This window comes from Pistacia vera, unplaced genomic scaffold (genome assembly GCF_008641045.1).
Source record: "Pistacia vera cultivar Batoury unplaced genomic scaffold, PisVer_v2 Contig374, whole genome shotgun sequence".
Lineage (NCBI taxonomy): Eukaryota > Viridiplantae > Streptophyta > Magnoliopsida > Sapindales > Anacardiaceae > Pistacia > Pistacia vera.
In genome coordinates, this window is record NW_022196195.1 from 995,451 (window position 1) to 1,014,578 (window position 19,128).

General features: G+C 33.0%; 1 protein-coding gene across 1 annotated transcript; it reads left to right on the forward strand.

Annotated features, from left to right (window-relative positions):
* The first annotated feature begins 3,576 nt into the window (after positions 1-3,576).
* Positions 3,577-7,447, forward strand: LOC116140599 (very-long-chain aldehyde decarbonylase CER1-like). The gene is made up of 11 exons (XM_031426211.1): positions 3,577-3,649; positions 3,732-3,955; positions 4,528-4,760; positions 4,889-4,977; positions 5,089-5,108; positions 5,659-6,040; positions 6,317-6,424; positions 6,539-6,731; positions 6,854-6,939; positions 7,037-7,210; positions 7,298-7,447. Exons 1-11 carry the CDS (start codon positions 3,590-3,592, stop codon positions 7,445-7,447), a joined length of 1,719 nt encoding a protein of 572 aa, XP_031282071.1. The 5' UTR covers positions 3,577-3,589.
* Positions 7,448-19,128: the final 11,681 nt, after the last annotated feature.

The following is a 19,128-nucleotide window of genomic DNA, read 5'->3' on the forward strand; positions in this document are numbered from 1 at the left end:
CTACTAATTGACTTTCTTGTGTTTATTTTGTAGAAATGATTAGACTTCAATCACTTGACGAAGGAACATCCATGCCTAATTTGGAGCATTAGACATGAGTCATGTACTCATGTTATGCTTTTTGGGTTGTTTTGTAGTTTTATAATTATAGTGATTGAAATTAGTGGGAGAATAAAAAAAGTTGGTGACGGTTTCTAACTTTCTATATTGTTGTTTGTTTGAATGATTTTGGTGAAGTTATTTGGTGTGAATTGTGATGAATAATTGTTTGTTTTTTGGTTTTGATTGACGAATTTTATGTGAATTATGATGAATTGATTGAATTCAAGTGTTGCTTAGAGATTCCAGGTTATGAGTTACATTGGACACAAATGAATGAGTAATCAAAATTTGTTAGGGGTGTATTTATAAACTTTTAAGGTATTTTTGTCATTTTTTAAACTAATAGGGGATAATTTATTTTTTACAGGGTACCCGGGAAAAGAACCGGAACCTGTATTTTAGGTTCTGGTTTCTTGAATTGAAGAACCTGCACTATGCGATTTCGGTTCTAATCCCGTTTTTTAGGAACTTGTACTATGTAGTTTCGGTTTCAATTCTCTCAAAAATTACAAGGGCTTCGTTTGGTTTTTTAGTATTCCCAAAAAAGTTAAACAGTAAAATACCCAAAAACTTACAATATTAGTCAACTTTATTCAACATTTTTTAAACCCCCTAAATTTGTTAATTCAATTAAATACCCCTAAATATTTTTAATGTTTTTGTTACGGCGACTCCGGCCACCCTCCGGTGGTGGTGGCCGGCTGTCCGTATTTGAGGGTGGATTGGGGGTGTTTTTGTTAACTTTTAATGTTTTATTATAAGGGGTGTTTTGTAAAAAAACAAACATAGGAGGTATTTTATTAATTTTTAAATCCTACATCGTAATACCCATCCAATTCAACTTTTTTTTAACTTTTTTCAAAAAACTTTTCTCAAAAACACAAAATTGAGAACCAAACGGAACCAAGTAACTTGAACCGCTCACCCTTACCAATAAATTTAGAAGATCGTATTTGAGGAAGTTAAAGTGTAACCTTCAACAAATGAGAGAGCACTCGTTAGTTGTAAAGTCCAATAAACAGGAGTATGACACTAAATTTTAGGAAATTTGTAGTTAAGAACCTGAAGTGTACGTGGGACTGGTAAAGTCCAATAAATGAGGAGTACGCATGAACACGCTCATCGTATTCGAGGAAGTTAAGGTGTAATGTTCAATAAATGAGAGAGCACTGCTTAGCTGCAAAGTCCAATAATGAGTATGAACATTAAATTTTAGGAAATTTGTAGTTGAAGAACCTAACGTGTACGTGGGACTGGTAGAGTCCAATAAATGTTGCATTAATAATGCACAAGTACTGACTGTTATTACTATTACCTTTTTTATTAACATTATTTTTTTGGTTCAAGAAGATCAATAATAATTTTTTATATATCTATAAAAATTTGCCAACCCTCCTGAAAATTAATTTTTGGTTTCTCCCTTGACTTATCGCAAGTGAACTCCGATATAGTTTTTGTATGCAACTCACTCCCAAATCATCATTTTTACCAAGAATTACTTAATTTTGTTTTTCATTTACAGAAAAAAAAAATATATGTATACATACTTGATAGATATTAAAATCATAGAATTTGCCAATTTGGTAATAACTCTCCATTCTCCAATACCAATTTTATGTCTTCAATATTACTCAACAACCATATAGTGTCATAAAATATATATTAAATGATCTTTTATATCTTCCTACAAAAATGTTGCATTAATAATGCACAACTAGTTATAATACAAAATGGATCACCGCCACAGAAACCTTGGCAATATAGTGTCAAGAGTACGAACAATAAATTCAGGAAGTTAGTAGCTGAAGAACTTGGGGTGTACGGAGGTCCGACGATGGCGGTTGGTGTACAGGAGTCTAATATAATATTAATGGGTGGCTATTAAATTCATATTTCAATCTCTTATAATTTTATCCCTATTTACAATTCTATTCTTTATTAATTAAATAATTTTCCTAAAAACTTAAAATTTTACATAAGAACAAATAGAAAAACGAACCATAATATGTCAACATAATTTTTCTCCTGTCAGCCACCCTTAAGCATGGGGTGGCCAGATTGTAAAATTTCGAATTTTTATATATCAAAATTGTAGTTTCATTATTTAAATGTCTTTTTGATAGAATTTAAGGTGAGTTTGAATTCTCGCCCAACAAGGTCTTGTTGAATAGAAAGATTACCCCCTCTTATAAACTAGTAGGCTTAAGCATGCCTAGTCGATGTGAGACTCCAACACTCTCCCTCATAGTCAAGTCCATATGTTATATGTTGGGTCATACCTATTGATGGAGGTAATTGTTAGCTCTAACTCCTCACCCGCTGGTTAAACACTCAACTCAACTGGATCTAACTCAGATAATATGATAGAATTTGAAGTAGGCCTGACTCCTTACCCAATAAGGTCATGTTGAATTGGAGAACTACCCCCTCTTATAAACCAGTAGGCTTAAGTGTGCCTACTCGGTGTGGGATACCTCTTATTGAGTGAGGAGTCAGACCCAACTTAAGTTATATCATGGTATCAAAGTCAGGTTCAGTTGAGCCAAGTGCTTGACCAGCAGGTGAAGAGTTAGAGTCAGCAACTATCTTCATCAACAGGCATGACCCAATATAACATATGGGCTTTATCGTGAGGGGGAGTGTTAGAGTCTCACACCGACTAGGCATGCTCAAGCCTATTAGTTTATAAGAGGAGGTAATCCTCCCATTCAACAAGACCTTATTGAATGAGGAATTAGCCTACCTCAAATTCTATCATGGTATTAAAGCCAGGTTCAGTTGAGCTGAGTGCTTGAACAGTGGGTGAGGAGTTAGAGCTAGCAACTACCTCCATCAACAAGCATGACTCGACATATGGGTTTGACCGTAAAGGAGAGTGTTGGAGTCTCACACCAACTAGGCACGCTCAAACCTACTGGTTTATAACAAGGGGTAATCCTTCCATTCAATAAAACCTTATTGGGTGAGGAGTCATCCCCATCTCAAATTCTATCACTTTTTTCTCTTTTACTCTGCTTACCTTTGTTTTATAAGCTTTCATTTTGTCTCTCTTAAATGCAATTTCCTAAATAAATTTATTTGAATTTAGTAATGGTACATCATCCTCAGTTACATATTTTTAATTTCTATTTTTTTTCAACGGTATTATATCTAAAAGGTATTTAAAAAAAAAAAAAAAAATCTAGAATACCATAAGACTATACATAACATAAGTTGATATAATTATGTCACTTCTAATTTTTTTTTTAATCTATCTTTACAATTAATATGATGGATAATTATTAAACTAAAATAATATGTGACATGTAAGTATCGGTAATTTATTTATGCTATCGCAGGTGTGGTAACTACTATGTCACCTACTCTCTCCTTAAAATAAATTACCTTAGACATCAATGTCAGGATATTGATAGCTTCATCAAATCACTATATAATGAGACCACTCTCACACTCTCGTATGCATGCTGATGGCGAAGAAAACTAAATTATGGCATCTAAACCAGGAATTCTCACTGATTGGCCATGGAAGCCTCTCGGCAACTTTAAGGTTTTCTTTAAAGTAAACCTTATTTTATTATTATTTTTTGGCTTTTTGTTTGACTAACTCTTTTCATTGTTATTTGTTACAGTACATAGTTTTGGCTCCCTGGGTTATTCACAGCATATACTCATACATAGTGGAGGATGAGAAGAGGAAAGACCTCTCAACCTTGCTCTTATTCCCACTTATTCTATGGCGATTTCTTCACATTCAGATATGGATTAGTCTCTCTCGTTTCATGACAGCCAAAGGCAGCAATAGAATCGTTGAGAAGTCCATTGAATTTGAACAAGTTGACAGAGAAACAAATTGGTAAGTAAATAATCAAATATATATCCTTTAATAAAGACACTTTGTAGGCGTAAAAGAAAAAAAAATTTAAGTTTCTTGAGAGGGGTCTCTCGAACTAATATAATGTTTAACCTTCCACTACTAGCTTAAGCTTTTAGAACTTTTCCGACTTCAGATCTTCCTCCTTACCGGTTTATTCAAGTTTTTTTTTTTTTTAGCTTGAATTGAAGTATTCTTCGTTCATGCATGCATTAAGCGTTTTTTAGGTTTCCTAACTATTTAGCTAGCTTTTATGTTGTTTTGTCTTTTCCTTTTGTGGTGTAAGGCTCAAATGTGCCCCTTTCTTTCTCTTCTTTTTATTCTGTTCAATAAATTTTCCAGATCTATCACTGTTCAAATTTAAAAAAAAAAAATCAAACTATAAATCATAATCTACATAAGACGTTCGTACCTGACAATTTGTGTTACTTTCTATAAGTATACTCTATAGTAATTATGTGTGTGAAATTAATCTATATTAATTACAAGTTCTATTATCACTACAAACCATCTGGTTAATTTTTTTTGAGTTTTTTTCTATTGGATGTTGGCAGGGATGACCAAATATTGTTCAATGGATCCCTAATATATGTTTTCAGCAAGACACTTCCCGGGGGAACTCACGTGCCAATCTGGAGATTAGATGGTGTAATTCTCACAATTCTGCTGCATGCTGGTCCAGTGGAGTTTCTTTACTACTGGTTTCACAGAGCCCTTCATCACCATTATCTTTACTCTCGCTACCATTCTCATCACCATTCCTCCATTGTCACTGAGCCCATCACCTGTAATTCTCTCTTGATTTTCAGTTTTGATTTTATATTTGCTTGTTTTTTCTCACTTATGTCTACTGTCTCTCTATCCTGCGGACATCCTGATTTGTAAGAGATTTTTGTCTTTGCGTTTGTGTGGCAGCTGTGATTCATCCATTTGCAGAGCACGTAGTATATTCCATTCTATTCTCAATACCGATTTTTACAACAATCTTCACTTGTACTGGTTCCGTGGGATCTGTCTTTGGTTACATTACTTACATCGACTTCATGAATAACATGGGACACTGTAATTTCGAGCTCATTCCCAAGTGGCTTTTCTCCATTTTTCCACCTCTCAAGTTCCTCATGTACACTCCTTCGTAAGTCTCTCTTAGCTCTCTCTAATTAACTCACTATAAAGAAATATGATTTGTCCCGACAGAAAAATTTTGCCGCGAAACTATCGTATAATGAGTGTGTTATACATATGAGAATTTTCAATAATCATATCTATACGAGTGTGTTGGAATAATATTAATATTAAACTCTTATCTGATAACTTAAACTTTTAGATCAAATTATTAACTTAATATGTTACCGAATCTTCATATGGTTCCTAATCCCCACATGTAACCGATACATCTTGTTTATTGTACATATTATATGAATCTAGAGTGATGCTACTATATAGATACATTAAATATGCAAACTCATCAATCGCGTATACAATCTTAATTTGGTTACATTTTATTCATCTACATTTATTATGAGTCAACTTTTTATATACACCAAACAACTCATTTCGTGTCATGTCAATTTATATACAGGGGCCGTACATATAGTATTATTCATGATTTATCTTTTATTGGGTTGTTCTTTAATGCTCTAATAACATTATATAATGAAATTAATTTTGAATTAATGCCACAGGTTTCACTCCCTTCACCATACACAGTTCAGAACCAACTACTCATTATTCACGCCTCTATATGATTTTATATATGGTTCCATGGACAAATCTTCAGAAACATTGTATGAAGATTCATTGAAGAAGAAAGAAGAATTCCCTGATCTAGTGTATCTAACCCACTTGACAACTCCCGAATCAATCTATCATCTACGGCTAGGATTTGCTTCCATGGCAGCTCAGCCTCAATCATCATCATCAAAATGGTATATGTGGTTGATGTTGCCTGTGACCTTATGCTCCATGATGCTCACTTGGATTTGTGGTACTTCTTTTGTGGTTGAGAGGAACCGTTTTAGTGACTTCAAATTGCAAACTTGGGTCATACCTAAGTACAATTTTCAAGTAAGAGAAGCCTCAATTTCTTTGTTTCTTAACTTGAACGAATTTCTTTTACCTCCCATAAGGTTTGTAAATAATTTAATCAAACACACACCCTCTAGTTTTGAGGTGGTCGATCGTCTCTGATCTCCTTCATTGCTAAGAAATCCTTATTAGACCTTACCCGTGTCTTTAACAAAAATTATTCAAGTTATTTAAGCGATATTTCCTGAAATATGAGAGATCAACAAACAGTTGGATAATTCCTTGGCTTAATGTCATAGCATATTTTGATTGCAGTACTTCTTGCAATGGCAAAGTGAATCACTCAATAGCTCGATTGAAAAGGCCATACTAGAAGCAGAGAAAAAGGGTGCTAAAGTATTAAGCCTAGGACTCTTGAATCAAGTAATATTTCAAATTCCAGTTCGGTTAGAATGCAATACCATCCATTGTATTTAGGAAATTTAAAAAAAAAATATATATATATTGTTTTTAAGTTTAAATAAATCAAATTTTCAGGGTCAGGAGCTGAACATGTATGGTGAGCTATTTGTCCAAAGGCATCCTCAGCTCAAAATAAAAGTGGTAGATGGAAGTAGCCTTGCTGTTGCAGTTTTGATCAATGCCATACCTAAACAAACAACCCAAGTGGTGCTTAGAGGCACTCTCACTAAGGTCGCGTATGTTATTGCTCTCACTCTTTGTCAACGGGGTATATAGGTATATATTACTCAAACGACACGATATGTTCATCTAATTCAAAATTTTCTATAAAAACAAAAATTGTATATTATGACACGAATGAATTTGTGTTTTAGGTGGTAACTTTATGAGACGATGAGCATGAGAAGCTAAAGAAATCATTTGGTAAAGTCCAATACGAATCTAACTTGATCCTTTCAAGAAGTTACTCTCAAAAGGTGATCAAATCAATCTATGAATTTTGATTTCTTTATAGCCTCAACTATCATTAATTTATTATCAATAAAGTGTTGGTTTTTTCTATAACTTTTATAGATATGGTTAGTGGGAGATGGATTGTCTAAAGGAGAACAAATGAAGGCAAAAAAAGGAACAATATTCATTCCATTCTCACAATTCCCACCAAAGAAAATAAGAAAAGATTGCTTCTATCACTTGACACCAGCAATGGAAACTCCTTTGGCTCTTGAGAATGTTGACTCCTGTGAGGTTAGAGGTTTAAATCAAACAAATTTAGTTTAAGTTTTCTTAATTATTTATTTTACTAATTTAAAGTTTACATTAAAAATGGAATAGAATTGGTTGCCAAGAAGGGTGATGAGTGCATGGCGAATTGGAGGGATAGTGCATGGCTTAGAAGGATGGAAAGAGCATGAATGTGGAAACTCCATCTCCAATATTCAAAAGTTTGGGAAGCAACTCTTCAACATGGGTTTCGACCTCTAAGTCTCCCAAATCAATCAAAATTCTAGCTTCGTTTCAGAGTTATTATCACCTATCGACCTCTCTCACGAGTTCTTTAATATCTATTTATAATATATAAATTAGAATGCTGTACTACTTAAAAAAAAAAAAAACTGCGGAGAGTTGTGTACAAATAAAATAATGTCCTTTTTTACAATTTAACGAAATAAAAAAGAACTACGGTTTGAACTATATACTGCAAGTCTATCTATATTGATTTTATCTTTTGAAGCTTCCCGAAATCAAAGGATATGATTAAAAGTCTCGTGTCCTTTTTATGAATCGATAATTATGTGGCTTCATATATAAATTTTACATCATACTTATTCATGATTATTTTTCATGTTTAAAACGTATGAACCAGTTAATTATAACTAAAAATGTTTTAAATAATATAAACAAATATTCTATGCAACTAATATAGAATTATATTAAATAAATATATTAATGTAATATGCCACATCCCAACAAATTAATACAAGAAAAGTAATTGTATCGTTTTAAGTCACTCCTTTATTTCATAATATTGTTCTTTACAAATATTTGAATTCCTATTTAATCATAATTATAAGTTGAAATTCATTCATTTTTTTCATAATAAAAATTAAATTATTATTCTCTTTAATTTATATCATTTTTTTTTCTGAAACTCCCGAAACAATCATTATTATGAATGATTATTGTATTAACTCGTTTATTCTTTTCCAAATAATAAATAAATTATTTATATGTAATAAATGCACAATATAAGAGTGATATTACATCATTTAATATTCGAATTTGTATACAAAATTTACATATGTAAGGCCATACCTTATGTAGCATCCTTATCCTCATCCATCCTCAATTCAAGCGATTTTTCTATGGTTCCTAGATCAACCCTTTGATCATGATTCAAGATATGAAACCCCAAAAAAGTTATTGATTAGATAAGTTAATCGTTCTCCCTAAATAAATTAATAAATCGGTTTTTTATAACTTCAAAAAAAAAATGCTTATTAGAGTAATTATTAAATTAAATACTTATTTTATATGTGTTTTTGTTTTATAATATTGCAATTATGGTATAATTGTGATGTTATTGACCTTTATATATACATATCTCTCATCGGAAAAACCATAAATTGGGGCTAGAAAATAATTAATATGCTTAGTTGTACTGAACAATCTTTTTAAATTGATTGTAGTTATATTTTTTTTCCTACAGTAAAAATTGTATTTATGATGTTGAAAGTAAAATTCAATAAAATATTCTTAAATTAGAATGTTGAAAGTTGCACTTATATTTGTACTGATGTCAATGAAAATTGGAGTTTTGGTGCTTGTGCTTCCATTCAATATATATATATATTCAAAATAATTTGGTTGTTCAAATTTAAAATAAAAAAGAATTTTATATATGTATAACTTGAAGGTACATTAAGAATATCATGTTTAACATATTTTACTTTAAGCCCTGTTAGAATAGAAGGGCTAAACTGTCCAATTGTCAAAAGATGTGGGCCTCGTTGTAATATTATTGAAACGATGTCGTTTCAGTAATACTCCTCACTTCAGCTTAATCGAGTTACTCTCTTCAGCAAACACTTTCTTCATAAGTTATATCTTTCTCATTTTCACTTTACTCTCTTGTAAGCTCACTATATAAAAGGGGCTTTTGATTGTAAAACAAATTGATCAATGAAATATACAGATTCAATTTTATTAGTTTTCTTTCGATTGTTCTCTCTAAGATTTACATGGTATCAGAGACATGCTAATTACAAGTATTATTAAAACAGTGAGAAGACAAGTCATTTTTTACTACATTATTACAATGTGAAACACAATTATTCAGACTAAAGTTTTGACTATGAGATTGTGAGGATTGTGCAGAACAAACAGGTTTGGTGTGGCGAATATTCAGCTGATATAAGCCTTCTTTAAGATCCCCTTGCAGTAACATTTCCCTGGTTGTTTGATCCTTAACAATGCAATAGTTAACATTAAATTCAACAATTACATTATTGTCTTTTGTAAATTTTGAAATGCTAAGTAAGTTTTTGGTAATTTTAGGTACACATAATATGTTTTTGAGATGTAAACATTTAGAATGGAAATGGCTGGGTAATAGAGTGTTACCAGTATGCTAGCTGTCAAGGTGTTCACCATTGCCCACTTGAAGTTGATTTCGGCCACAATAATCCTTGCTGACTTGTAGATGACTCAAATCTGAAGCTACATGATCAGTAGCTCCAGAATCCATGTACTATATGGGGTCAATAGGTGTGAAACGTGTAGCAGTGGCTATTTGAGAACTGTGCAAGTTTGGATCATAGTGTGTAGCAGGAGCATAACTTGAGGCTGCTAGAAATGCCTGATTAGTGCTTGTTGGTTGTTGACTTGGCAAACCAAAAACACCAGAAGAACCAGCAGTTTTTTCAGACCTAGAAGATACAGGAATGTTGCCTGAACTTGGAGGTACATTTGCGTAGCCAACAACTCTAAAGGAAGGGCCAAACTGAGATGGTTGTTGCTTGGAATCAGGACCAAGAACGATCTGATGAGTGTTAAAGTTTTGAAACTGCTGAGAATGTGAAGGTGAACCAGGAAACCCACCAACAAATTGTGAGGACCCATAGTACAAAGCTCCATTATAGGCAGCATTAAACCTATGATAACACTGCACAACTGAATGCCCTATCTTGTTACATACTTGACAGATAAGTTTGTTCCTGTTAGCACCACGACCTCTGCCTCTACCATATGACACATAACCAGGAGGTCTAGGAGTGAAAATCTGATTACCAGGTTGTTGAAAAACTGGATTATGTGAACTAATTGGATAGGTGTCAAATGGTGTTGTATAGGTCTGATGATGGTGTGGATTACCAAAGGAATAGAGGGAAGGTACATTGTTGTTGAACAAGGGTGAGGTTAGGGACCTGTCTATTATTTGGTTTTGTGAGAAGTTTGAATTGTTTCCAGACACATTATTTGTAACAGCCAGATGAGTAGAATTGTTATATAAGTCAATAGAGTTGAACTTCTCCAATCGGATTTCATACTTCCGAAGCAGAAACTGTGCTTCTTGAAACGTGACTGAATCAATCTTTGACTCCAACCTAGAAGTAAGGGTTACTACTACAAGGTCATATTTTAGTCCTAAACCATCAAGGACATATTGTAGTAAATCCTCATCTGAGATGATTAAGCCACTAGTTTACAGACTCTCACTTATCTCCTTCATTTTCTTAATGTAATCTCCAATGCTTAGATTACATTTTTGTGTTGTTTGCAACAAATTCTTAAGATGCAAAGCACGAGCTTTGGAATCATTCACAAATTCATTCTCTAAAACTTTCCAAATCTCAGTTGAGTATCTACATTTTGACACATTACCAAACATACTCTCTGATACAGAAGCTAGTAGCCAATGACTAAAAACTTATCTGTACGTTTCCACATAACATAGTCTGGATTGATTCTGTCAGATCTAACCCTAACATCTTCCTTGAGCTCACTTAGGTCATTATCAATTGATGATTATGCAAGAATTAAAGGTGGAAGGCAAGAGATATTACCGAGTAAGTGATCTTCGAGCTCATGAGAGCCAATAGCAAACAAGACCTGTGAGCTCCAAAATCGGTAGTTGTCGCGCGTGAGTTTGGGGCTAATTACTTGTAAACTGGAAGCAAGTGTAGAGTTGGAACGATTAAGTGACTCTCTAAGCATTTGCTCAATGCGATTAGGCAAGATTGAGGAGGAGGAACCATGGTATTGAGCTGTAGATTTTTGAGTTAAAAGTACAGATTTGCAGATTTAGTTTTCTGATTTAAGTTGTAGATGCAGCAGGTATTTTTTGTTTTCTGGCAAACAGGAGTAGCACAATTTGTTGGCTTTGTTTTGAGTAGTAGAGCCGTTTGTAGAATTGAGTAGTAGAGGTGCAATTGAAAATGCAGAGCTGAAAATGGTTTGAGTGGCTAATGTTGAAGTTGAAATTTATGTGTGAGCTATTACTATAGTTTTTGCAGATTTGTGTTGAAAGTGAAGTTGAATTACTGTATGAGCATATCAGATTTGTGTTGAAATTTCTATGTGAGCTACTACTGCAGTTTTTGCAATTTTTGTGTTGAAATTTCAGTATGCAAGATTTGAATGGTGTTGTGTGGAAATTTCAGTTACTGTAGTTTGATTTCAGTTTGCAGATATGAATTGTGTTGAGTAGTAAAGTTGTGTTGAAATTACAGCCACTGAAATTGTTGAAGTTTTGTTTGCAAAGTCTATAGAATCCACAAAGAGTCAATCACAACAAAAGAAGCCTAGAATCACAGTCCAGTTTTAAGGGGGAATGTCAATATATGGGCAAAACAAACTGGTAACATACTCAAGGCACACTCAGTCTAGCTCAAGGGGGAATGTTAGAATAAAAAGGACTAAACTGTCCAACTATCAAAAGATGTGGGCCTCTTTGTAATATTACTGAAACGATGTTGTTTCAGTAATACTCCTCACTTCAGTTGAATCGAGTTACTCTCTTCAGCAAACACTTTCTTCATCAGTTATCTCTTTCTCATTTTCACTTTACTCTCTTGTAAGCTCACTGTATAAAAGAGGCTTTTGATTATAAAACAAATTGATCAATGAAATATACAGATTCAATTTTATTAGTTTTCTTTCAATTGTTCTCTCTAAGATTTACAAGCCGCAACTTTTTTTATCAGTAACCTCCATTTTTTAATTTTTAATTTTAGGATTTTTTTTGGGAAAAGAACACAAGTTTTAAAACACATAAAAAAATGACAAAACCGTATAGAGAATGTTAGATTTAACTTTAAAGAAGGATAAAAAGGTAATTCAACAAATCCAAACATTTTATTAAGTATTTATAAATTTAAAAAATATTTTTAAAACTATAAAATCATATTTAGATAAAAATAATTAAATAATTAATAAAATCCACTGTCCATCCTTTTTTTGTATTGTAATTGTCTAAATATTTAATTGTCTTATTTTTTTTAATTTTAAAACTATTTTAAAGTTATGAATGATTGTCAAAATTTGGAATATATTTTGGTTTTTTATTTTTTTATTTTTTAATTATCTTATTTTCTATTTTAAAAATATTTTTAATTTATAAAAATGGAAAATATTACAATATATTTGTCAATTTTTTTTTTCAGTTTTTAACGAATTTATCTTTTAAATATTAAAGTTTTGTTTATTTTTTTAATTTTTTAATAATCAGAATTTTTAATGTTTTTTCTTTAAATATTTGTTAAGGGACATTGTTGTCTTTTTATCATTTTCAGTTAAATTTAACTTCAACTAACAGAATTTTGTCCTTTTTTTGTGTGTGTTTTAAAACTTGTGTCATTTTCTAATTAGTTTTTTGAAAAAGTTTCCATAAATTGATAAAACCCTTTTTTTATTTTGACAAGTTTAACTTTAAATAAAATTATTGTAAATAACACCATAAATTCTAAGTACACTCCTATTTTATTTTATATTTTCCTTTCATTCATTTTTTTTTTTTTTTATCATACTTAAAACTCATAGTATATCCTTTTAAATTGCTTTAAAATAGTAATCACTTCTCCATCTTATTTTCATTTTTTGGTTAACCAAAATATGACTTTTCATATCTTCATCTTTCTTTCTTTTTTAAAAATGATTCACTCCAAGTATGTTTGTTCTTCTTAAACTTGAAGTTATAAACTAATCCAAAAAAAATTTAAAAGAGAAAGGTAAAACTTCCAATTTAATAGATTATCACTTGCAGTGGAGTTTCTTAGAGTGATTGGAGTTCTTTTAGGAATACATAACTTTGTACGTAACCGTTGATGGAAAAAGTATAAAAAATATAGAAAATCTATTTAATAATTAAGAAGACAAAATCTTGAGTTTAGGAGACTAGCTTAAAGGAAAAAAAGAAAATTATATATATATATTACCATGCTATATTATAATTGTCATATTTCAATAAATCTTTACAAACTTAGGCAAAATAAAATAGGAAATAATCTAAATCTTAAAAAATTAGGAAATGGGAATAAAGAAAAAATTTATTTAAGTCCAAAAGGAAAATTTTGGTATTAAGTGGGGTTTAAAAAGAGATTTTAAAATATAAAATATAGCATTTACATCCAAACACATGAAAATAAGATAGATCAGGTTTCTTACCTTTCCACAGCTCATAAGGCGTTTGAACAGTACCTTTTCCACAGTTCAAACTTATATATATTGTGTGTGCACTATAGTTGTGTTGTGCATGTATGTTAGACATTTACATGTTTTAGATTTTTTCGCATTTGATCTTCAAGTGTGTGCACACTCTTTTTTTGTGCTAGCATCGCATGTCTGACTGTCCTTTGGCACATGTTGCGAGTTTTACTTAATAGCTAAGATATTTTCTTGGCACCTTTTGTGCTGTCATTTGGACCATTTATGGGTGTCTTAATATCCTTCAAAGGTCCAAGGAAATTCAGCTTTATTTCTCTTTTGTTGCGGTCCTAAAATAAAGCTGAAATGTTTCCTCTTTTGGACCAGCTTTTGGTTAGCCTTTGTCTGCTAACCTGGACAGATTTAAGGAGCCTGAAATTGGCCTTTATCTTCTCCATTCTTGTGACATTTTTTGTGAACCTTTTTATGATATTTCTTTTTGTTCTTTGAAACTTTTAGAGGGTTTATTTCTTAAAGGTTCCCAATATATTTTTGTGCCAAACAACTTATCATCCTTCATCTTTGTTGAGCTAAAGGAAGTTCATCTTCTTCCTTGTTAGTTTGTCTTTTTTAATCTGGATATTATTTTGTTTGTGCTCTAAAATTCTTCAGAGAGATTATTCCTTTACAATTCCATATATGGTTTTATTCTCAAATCATTTTGTTCATCTTTGTTTATTGTTTGTTGTTGCTGGAACTTGGTTCCTATGCTAAGAGCTTGAAAGGAGTTCAAGTCGTGGAAGCCATAGCTATTCTTGAGCGAGTAAAACTTGGGTGGAGCTCAAGCATTGTCCGGGATTGTTCTTGGTGTGAAGAGATCCTTGAAGCAACAAGACATTGTGGATTAAAATGCTAGGATTTGGAAATCTGGACTAGGGAGTTAGATTTGAGTGGGCATGTGGATTAAAGTGTCAGAATTCAGAAGTTAAGGGCTTAGCCAATATTTAGCTAAGTAAAAACAGAAAACGCTGTCATTTTTGTTTTCTCTCTTAAAGAGAACGAATGTCTCTATATTTTCACTTTCCTTTTTCTCTTCACACTCTCTCAGCTACTGACTTACCTAAGTAGCAAACCCTTACTGTATTATTGATTCATTCAATCAAATACACAAATTGAAACTTTGATTTCTTTTAATTTTTCTCTTAATTTACGATTTTCACTTGGTATCAGAGCTATCGACTAACGTCAATGGCGAACATCTCAAACTTAAATCAGTCTGGCACAAGTCTTGAGAAAAGATTCTCAACTCCTCCAACTCAATCAGCTTAGCATTTCCATCAAGTCTTCAAGTTGTTACTCCAAAGCTAACCAGAGATAACTACCATGACAATTATCGATTCTGGAAGTCGCAAGTTTTGTCAAAGGTGGGAGCTCACGATCTTGAAGATCACCTTACAGGTCTTGTCCCTTGCCCTCAACCTTTAATTACTGCAAATCTTGAACATTTGAATGAGTTAGGAGAAACTAGATCAAAGGAGAAAGTTAACCCTAGCTATATTTCTTGGAAAAGAACTGACAAATTTCTAGTGACTTGGCTATTAGCGTCGATCTCATAATGTATGTTTGCTTCTGTGTCAAAATGTCAGTCATCTACATCAATTTGGCTAACCTTAGAAAGTGAGTTCTTAAATGACTCTAAATCTAGAGCACTTCACCTAAAAACCTTACTCCAAACCACTCAAAAAGGAAACCTAAGCATTAGTGATTATGTTAAAAAGATGAAAGGAATAGCCGAAAGTTTATCAGCTAGTGGCCAAGTGATATCTGATGAAGATTTACTGCAGTTTATTTTAGATGGACTAGGCCCTAAATTTGATGTAGTAATCATTAATCTTACTTCAAGAATTGAGTCCAAGTTCGACTTAGTAACCTTACAAGAAGCACAATATTTGCTTCAGAAGTATGAAATGAGAATAGAGAAGTTTAATTCTTCAAATTTTCTCAATAGCTCTGTTAATAGTTCTGTCAATATGGCTGCTATAAGTACTCCAGGGTCTCACACATCCACAACTATACCAATGATGTCTACTGGTAGTTTTCTTGTGGCACATAATTTTCCCTCTATCCAAACTACTGTTGGTTCACAAATGTATAACCAATATCCTGCTCATGTCGGATATTCAGCTCCTCATGTAAATGCTTTAAGTGATCAATTTAATGCATCAGCCAATATTGGGCAGTATGGAGTTCCTATGCAAAATTATAGACCACCTAGCATTCCTTTTTTTGGTAGAGGCAGGAGAAGGGGAAAATCCTAAAGGAAAGCCCATTTGTCAAGTTTGTAACAAAATGGTCACATTGCTATGCAGTGTTATCATCGGTATAATTCCACCTACAATGGAACCCCTCCACATTTTGGGAGTACAAACTATGGCAGTAATCAAGTTGGTATCGATTCTTCACCATCAAACCAAAAAATTCATTCTCTTGCCTATGGTCCTAACTTGCCTGACCATGGAAATCAAAACCATGAAAACAATGGTGGTTATCAATAACAGCAGTCTGTCCTACACTTTACCCAACAACAGCCTACACCAACCATTAATCACACACCTTCAACCTTTAACTTACCTAGCCAACAAACACATATCTCATACAACTTACCTAATCAACACACATCCAGTCAGCAAACACATTCTTCAATTCCCAATTAGCAAAAACATTCTTCAGTTCCCAGTCAAGCTTATTTTGCTGTTCCCCATTCCCTGCCAAATAACATGTCTCTTACTTTTCCCACTCATATCACATCAACTCCTATCCAAGATCCAGCCTGGTATATGGATTTTGGAGCAACAGATCATGTTACTTCAGACTTGAACCAATTAAGTGCAAGTAGGAGCTATGATGGAATAGAATAGCTTCAGGTTGGCAGCGGTGAGTTCCTTAACATCTCTCATGTTGGTTTTTCCCTCTTACCTAGTACATTGCAATATAAATCCTTATATTTGAAAAATGTGTTGTGTGTTCCTCGCATTACAAAAATTTACTTAGCATTTCAAAATTTACCAAGGATAATAATGTTGTGGTTGAATTTTCTGCTGAATGTTGTGTGGTTAAGGACAAGGTTACCAATCAAGTGCTGCTGCAGGGAGATCTTAAAGCTGGGTTGTATCAATTAAATTTTCCATATGCCTTGTCCTCATTGTCTCCACCAGTTAATACCTTCTTAATCTGCTCCAAGTCTCCTACTAAAGTCACATCTGTCACATCTAATAAGTCCACTAGTGCAAAGAGTAAATTAGATAGTTTAGGCTCTGTTGAAGTTTCTTCCAAAAACAGCACAGATAGTTTAGATTTTGTTGAAGTTTCTCCTAAAAACAACACCATCACTAAATTTTCCAACTATGTACAATCAAAACTTAGTTCTAGTCAGTCTCTTTCTATTACATGTGTTGAGAATAAAGATGAATCTCATGTAGCTGATTTCACATCTAATAATTGTACTTCTTTGCTGAATAATAAGAATACAGTTCAATTCCATTATGTTCCCTTACATTCTACTACTTTGTGTACTGATTCTGATTCTTTGCATTCTTTACATGTTGCTCAACTACATGCTAATAATTTGAATGATACAGCTTCTAATAATTCTACACCAGATGCATGCATTCTCATTCACTTGCTGATACTTTACATTCTCTTGACAATACTGATATTTCATCTACTGGTCTGTTGCATGCTACTCCTTTATATCATTCTGATTCGATACATGATAGCTTACAAATAGATACATTACACTCTCAAGTACATGACTTTAGTGCACCATGTTCAGCTGCCCTAGTATCTGCATCTAGTAAAACCAGTAACACTGCTTTAATTTGGCATAAAAGAGTTGGTCACCCTCATGCTGAGGTGTTTCACAAAATCATGGATCAACTTCCCAAATCAACCTCAACCTTTAAGAACTCCAGCATATCATTTACATTGCCTTTTTGTGATGTTTGTCATCTAGGTAAAATGCATAGGAATAATTTTCCCCTCCCTCACTCAAGAGCTACTTCTCCCTCAGAACTTGTGCATAGTGATGTTTGGGGACTAGCCCCTATAATGTCTTTTGAAGGATTCCGATATTATGTTGCATTTATAGATGACTTTAGTAGGTTTACCTGGCTCTTCCCTTTAAGGACTAAAAGTGAAGTTAGATCTACCTTTATTAGATTTCATCACTTAGTTGAGAGACAATTCAACACCAAACTTAAGTGTCTACACTCTGATCAAGGAGGAGAATATAAATGACTTATTTCTTATCTAACCAGTAGTGGAATTCAGTTTAGACACTCTTGTGCCTATGTGCATCAACAAAATGGTGGGAGTCAGAGAAAACATAGACATGTAGTGGAATCTGGACTAACTTTGCTTGCACATGCTTCAATGCCTTTGCAATTTTGGTGGAATGCATTTGATACGACAATATTTTTAATTAACATAATGCCTTCTTCTGTTCTGAATTTTATTTCTCCCTATCAAATTTTATTTCATAATTTTCCTCTTTATTCTACTTTGAAAGTTTTTGGTTGCATTTACTATCCTTATTTAAGAGATTATCATCAGCATAAGTTCCATTTTCATTTAGAAAGATATGTTTTCTTAGGATATAGCTTGGTTCATAAAGGGTACAAATGTTTAAGTCCTAGTGGTAAAGTTTATATCACACCAAATGTTAAGTTCAATGAGCTGGAATTTCCTTTTGCTCATAAGTTTAATCTATCAACCTCCACTTCCAACACTTCAGTAGAGTCTCATACTATCACACCTATAATTAGCTTTCCTTTTGAGTATGTTAAAACCTCAAGTTTTGCTGATGGATCTCTGCCTGCAATTGTATCTTGTGGTCCTTCTAATTCCTACTCAGCAAATGATTAGCATGATTCAACCTCAGTAGTTATATCCTCTTCTCCTATCTCTGATGCATCTCTTGCCTCAAAATCACCTTCTTTACAACCCTTCCTTGAAAAAGATTATTTTCCTTGTTCAAACTCGTAATCTAAGTCATCAAACTCACTTCAAAATTGTCCTTTAGTTGTGGATTTTACTTCCTACTCTACCTTGCCTCCTCACAACTCCACAAGTAATCATTTTCCTTCCCACTGCCAACCTGAAACAGTTCCTGATCCGTCACAGTCTACTACTGCCCCTCCATTAGTTTGTCACAATATCCATCCAATGACAACAAGAACCAAATCCCAGAGTCTTCCTCCAACAAAAATTGGCTTAATATCTTCCTCTACCTCTGCTGTTGTTCCTGAACCATGCTCTGTTAAAGGGGCATTACAAAGTATTGAATGGCAAGAAGCAATGAATAATGAATTTATAGCCTTACTTAAGAACAACACCTAGTCTTAGTGCCTCCTGCTGGTGATATGAATATTGTAGGCAATAAATGGGTACTTAGAGTTAAGTATAATCAAGATGGATCTCTACAAAAGTACAAGGCTAGGTTGGTTGCTAAAGGGTTTCAGCAG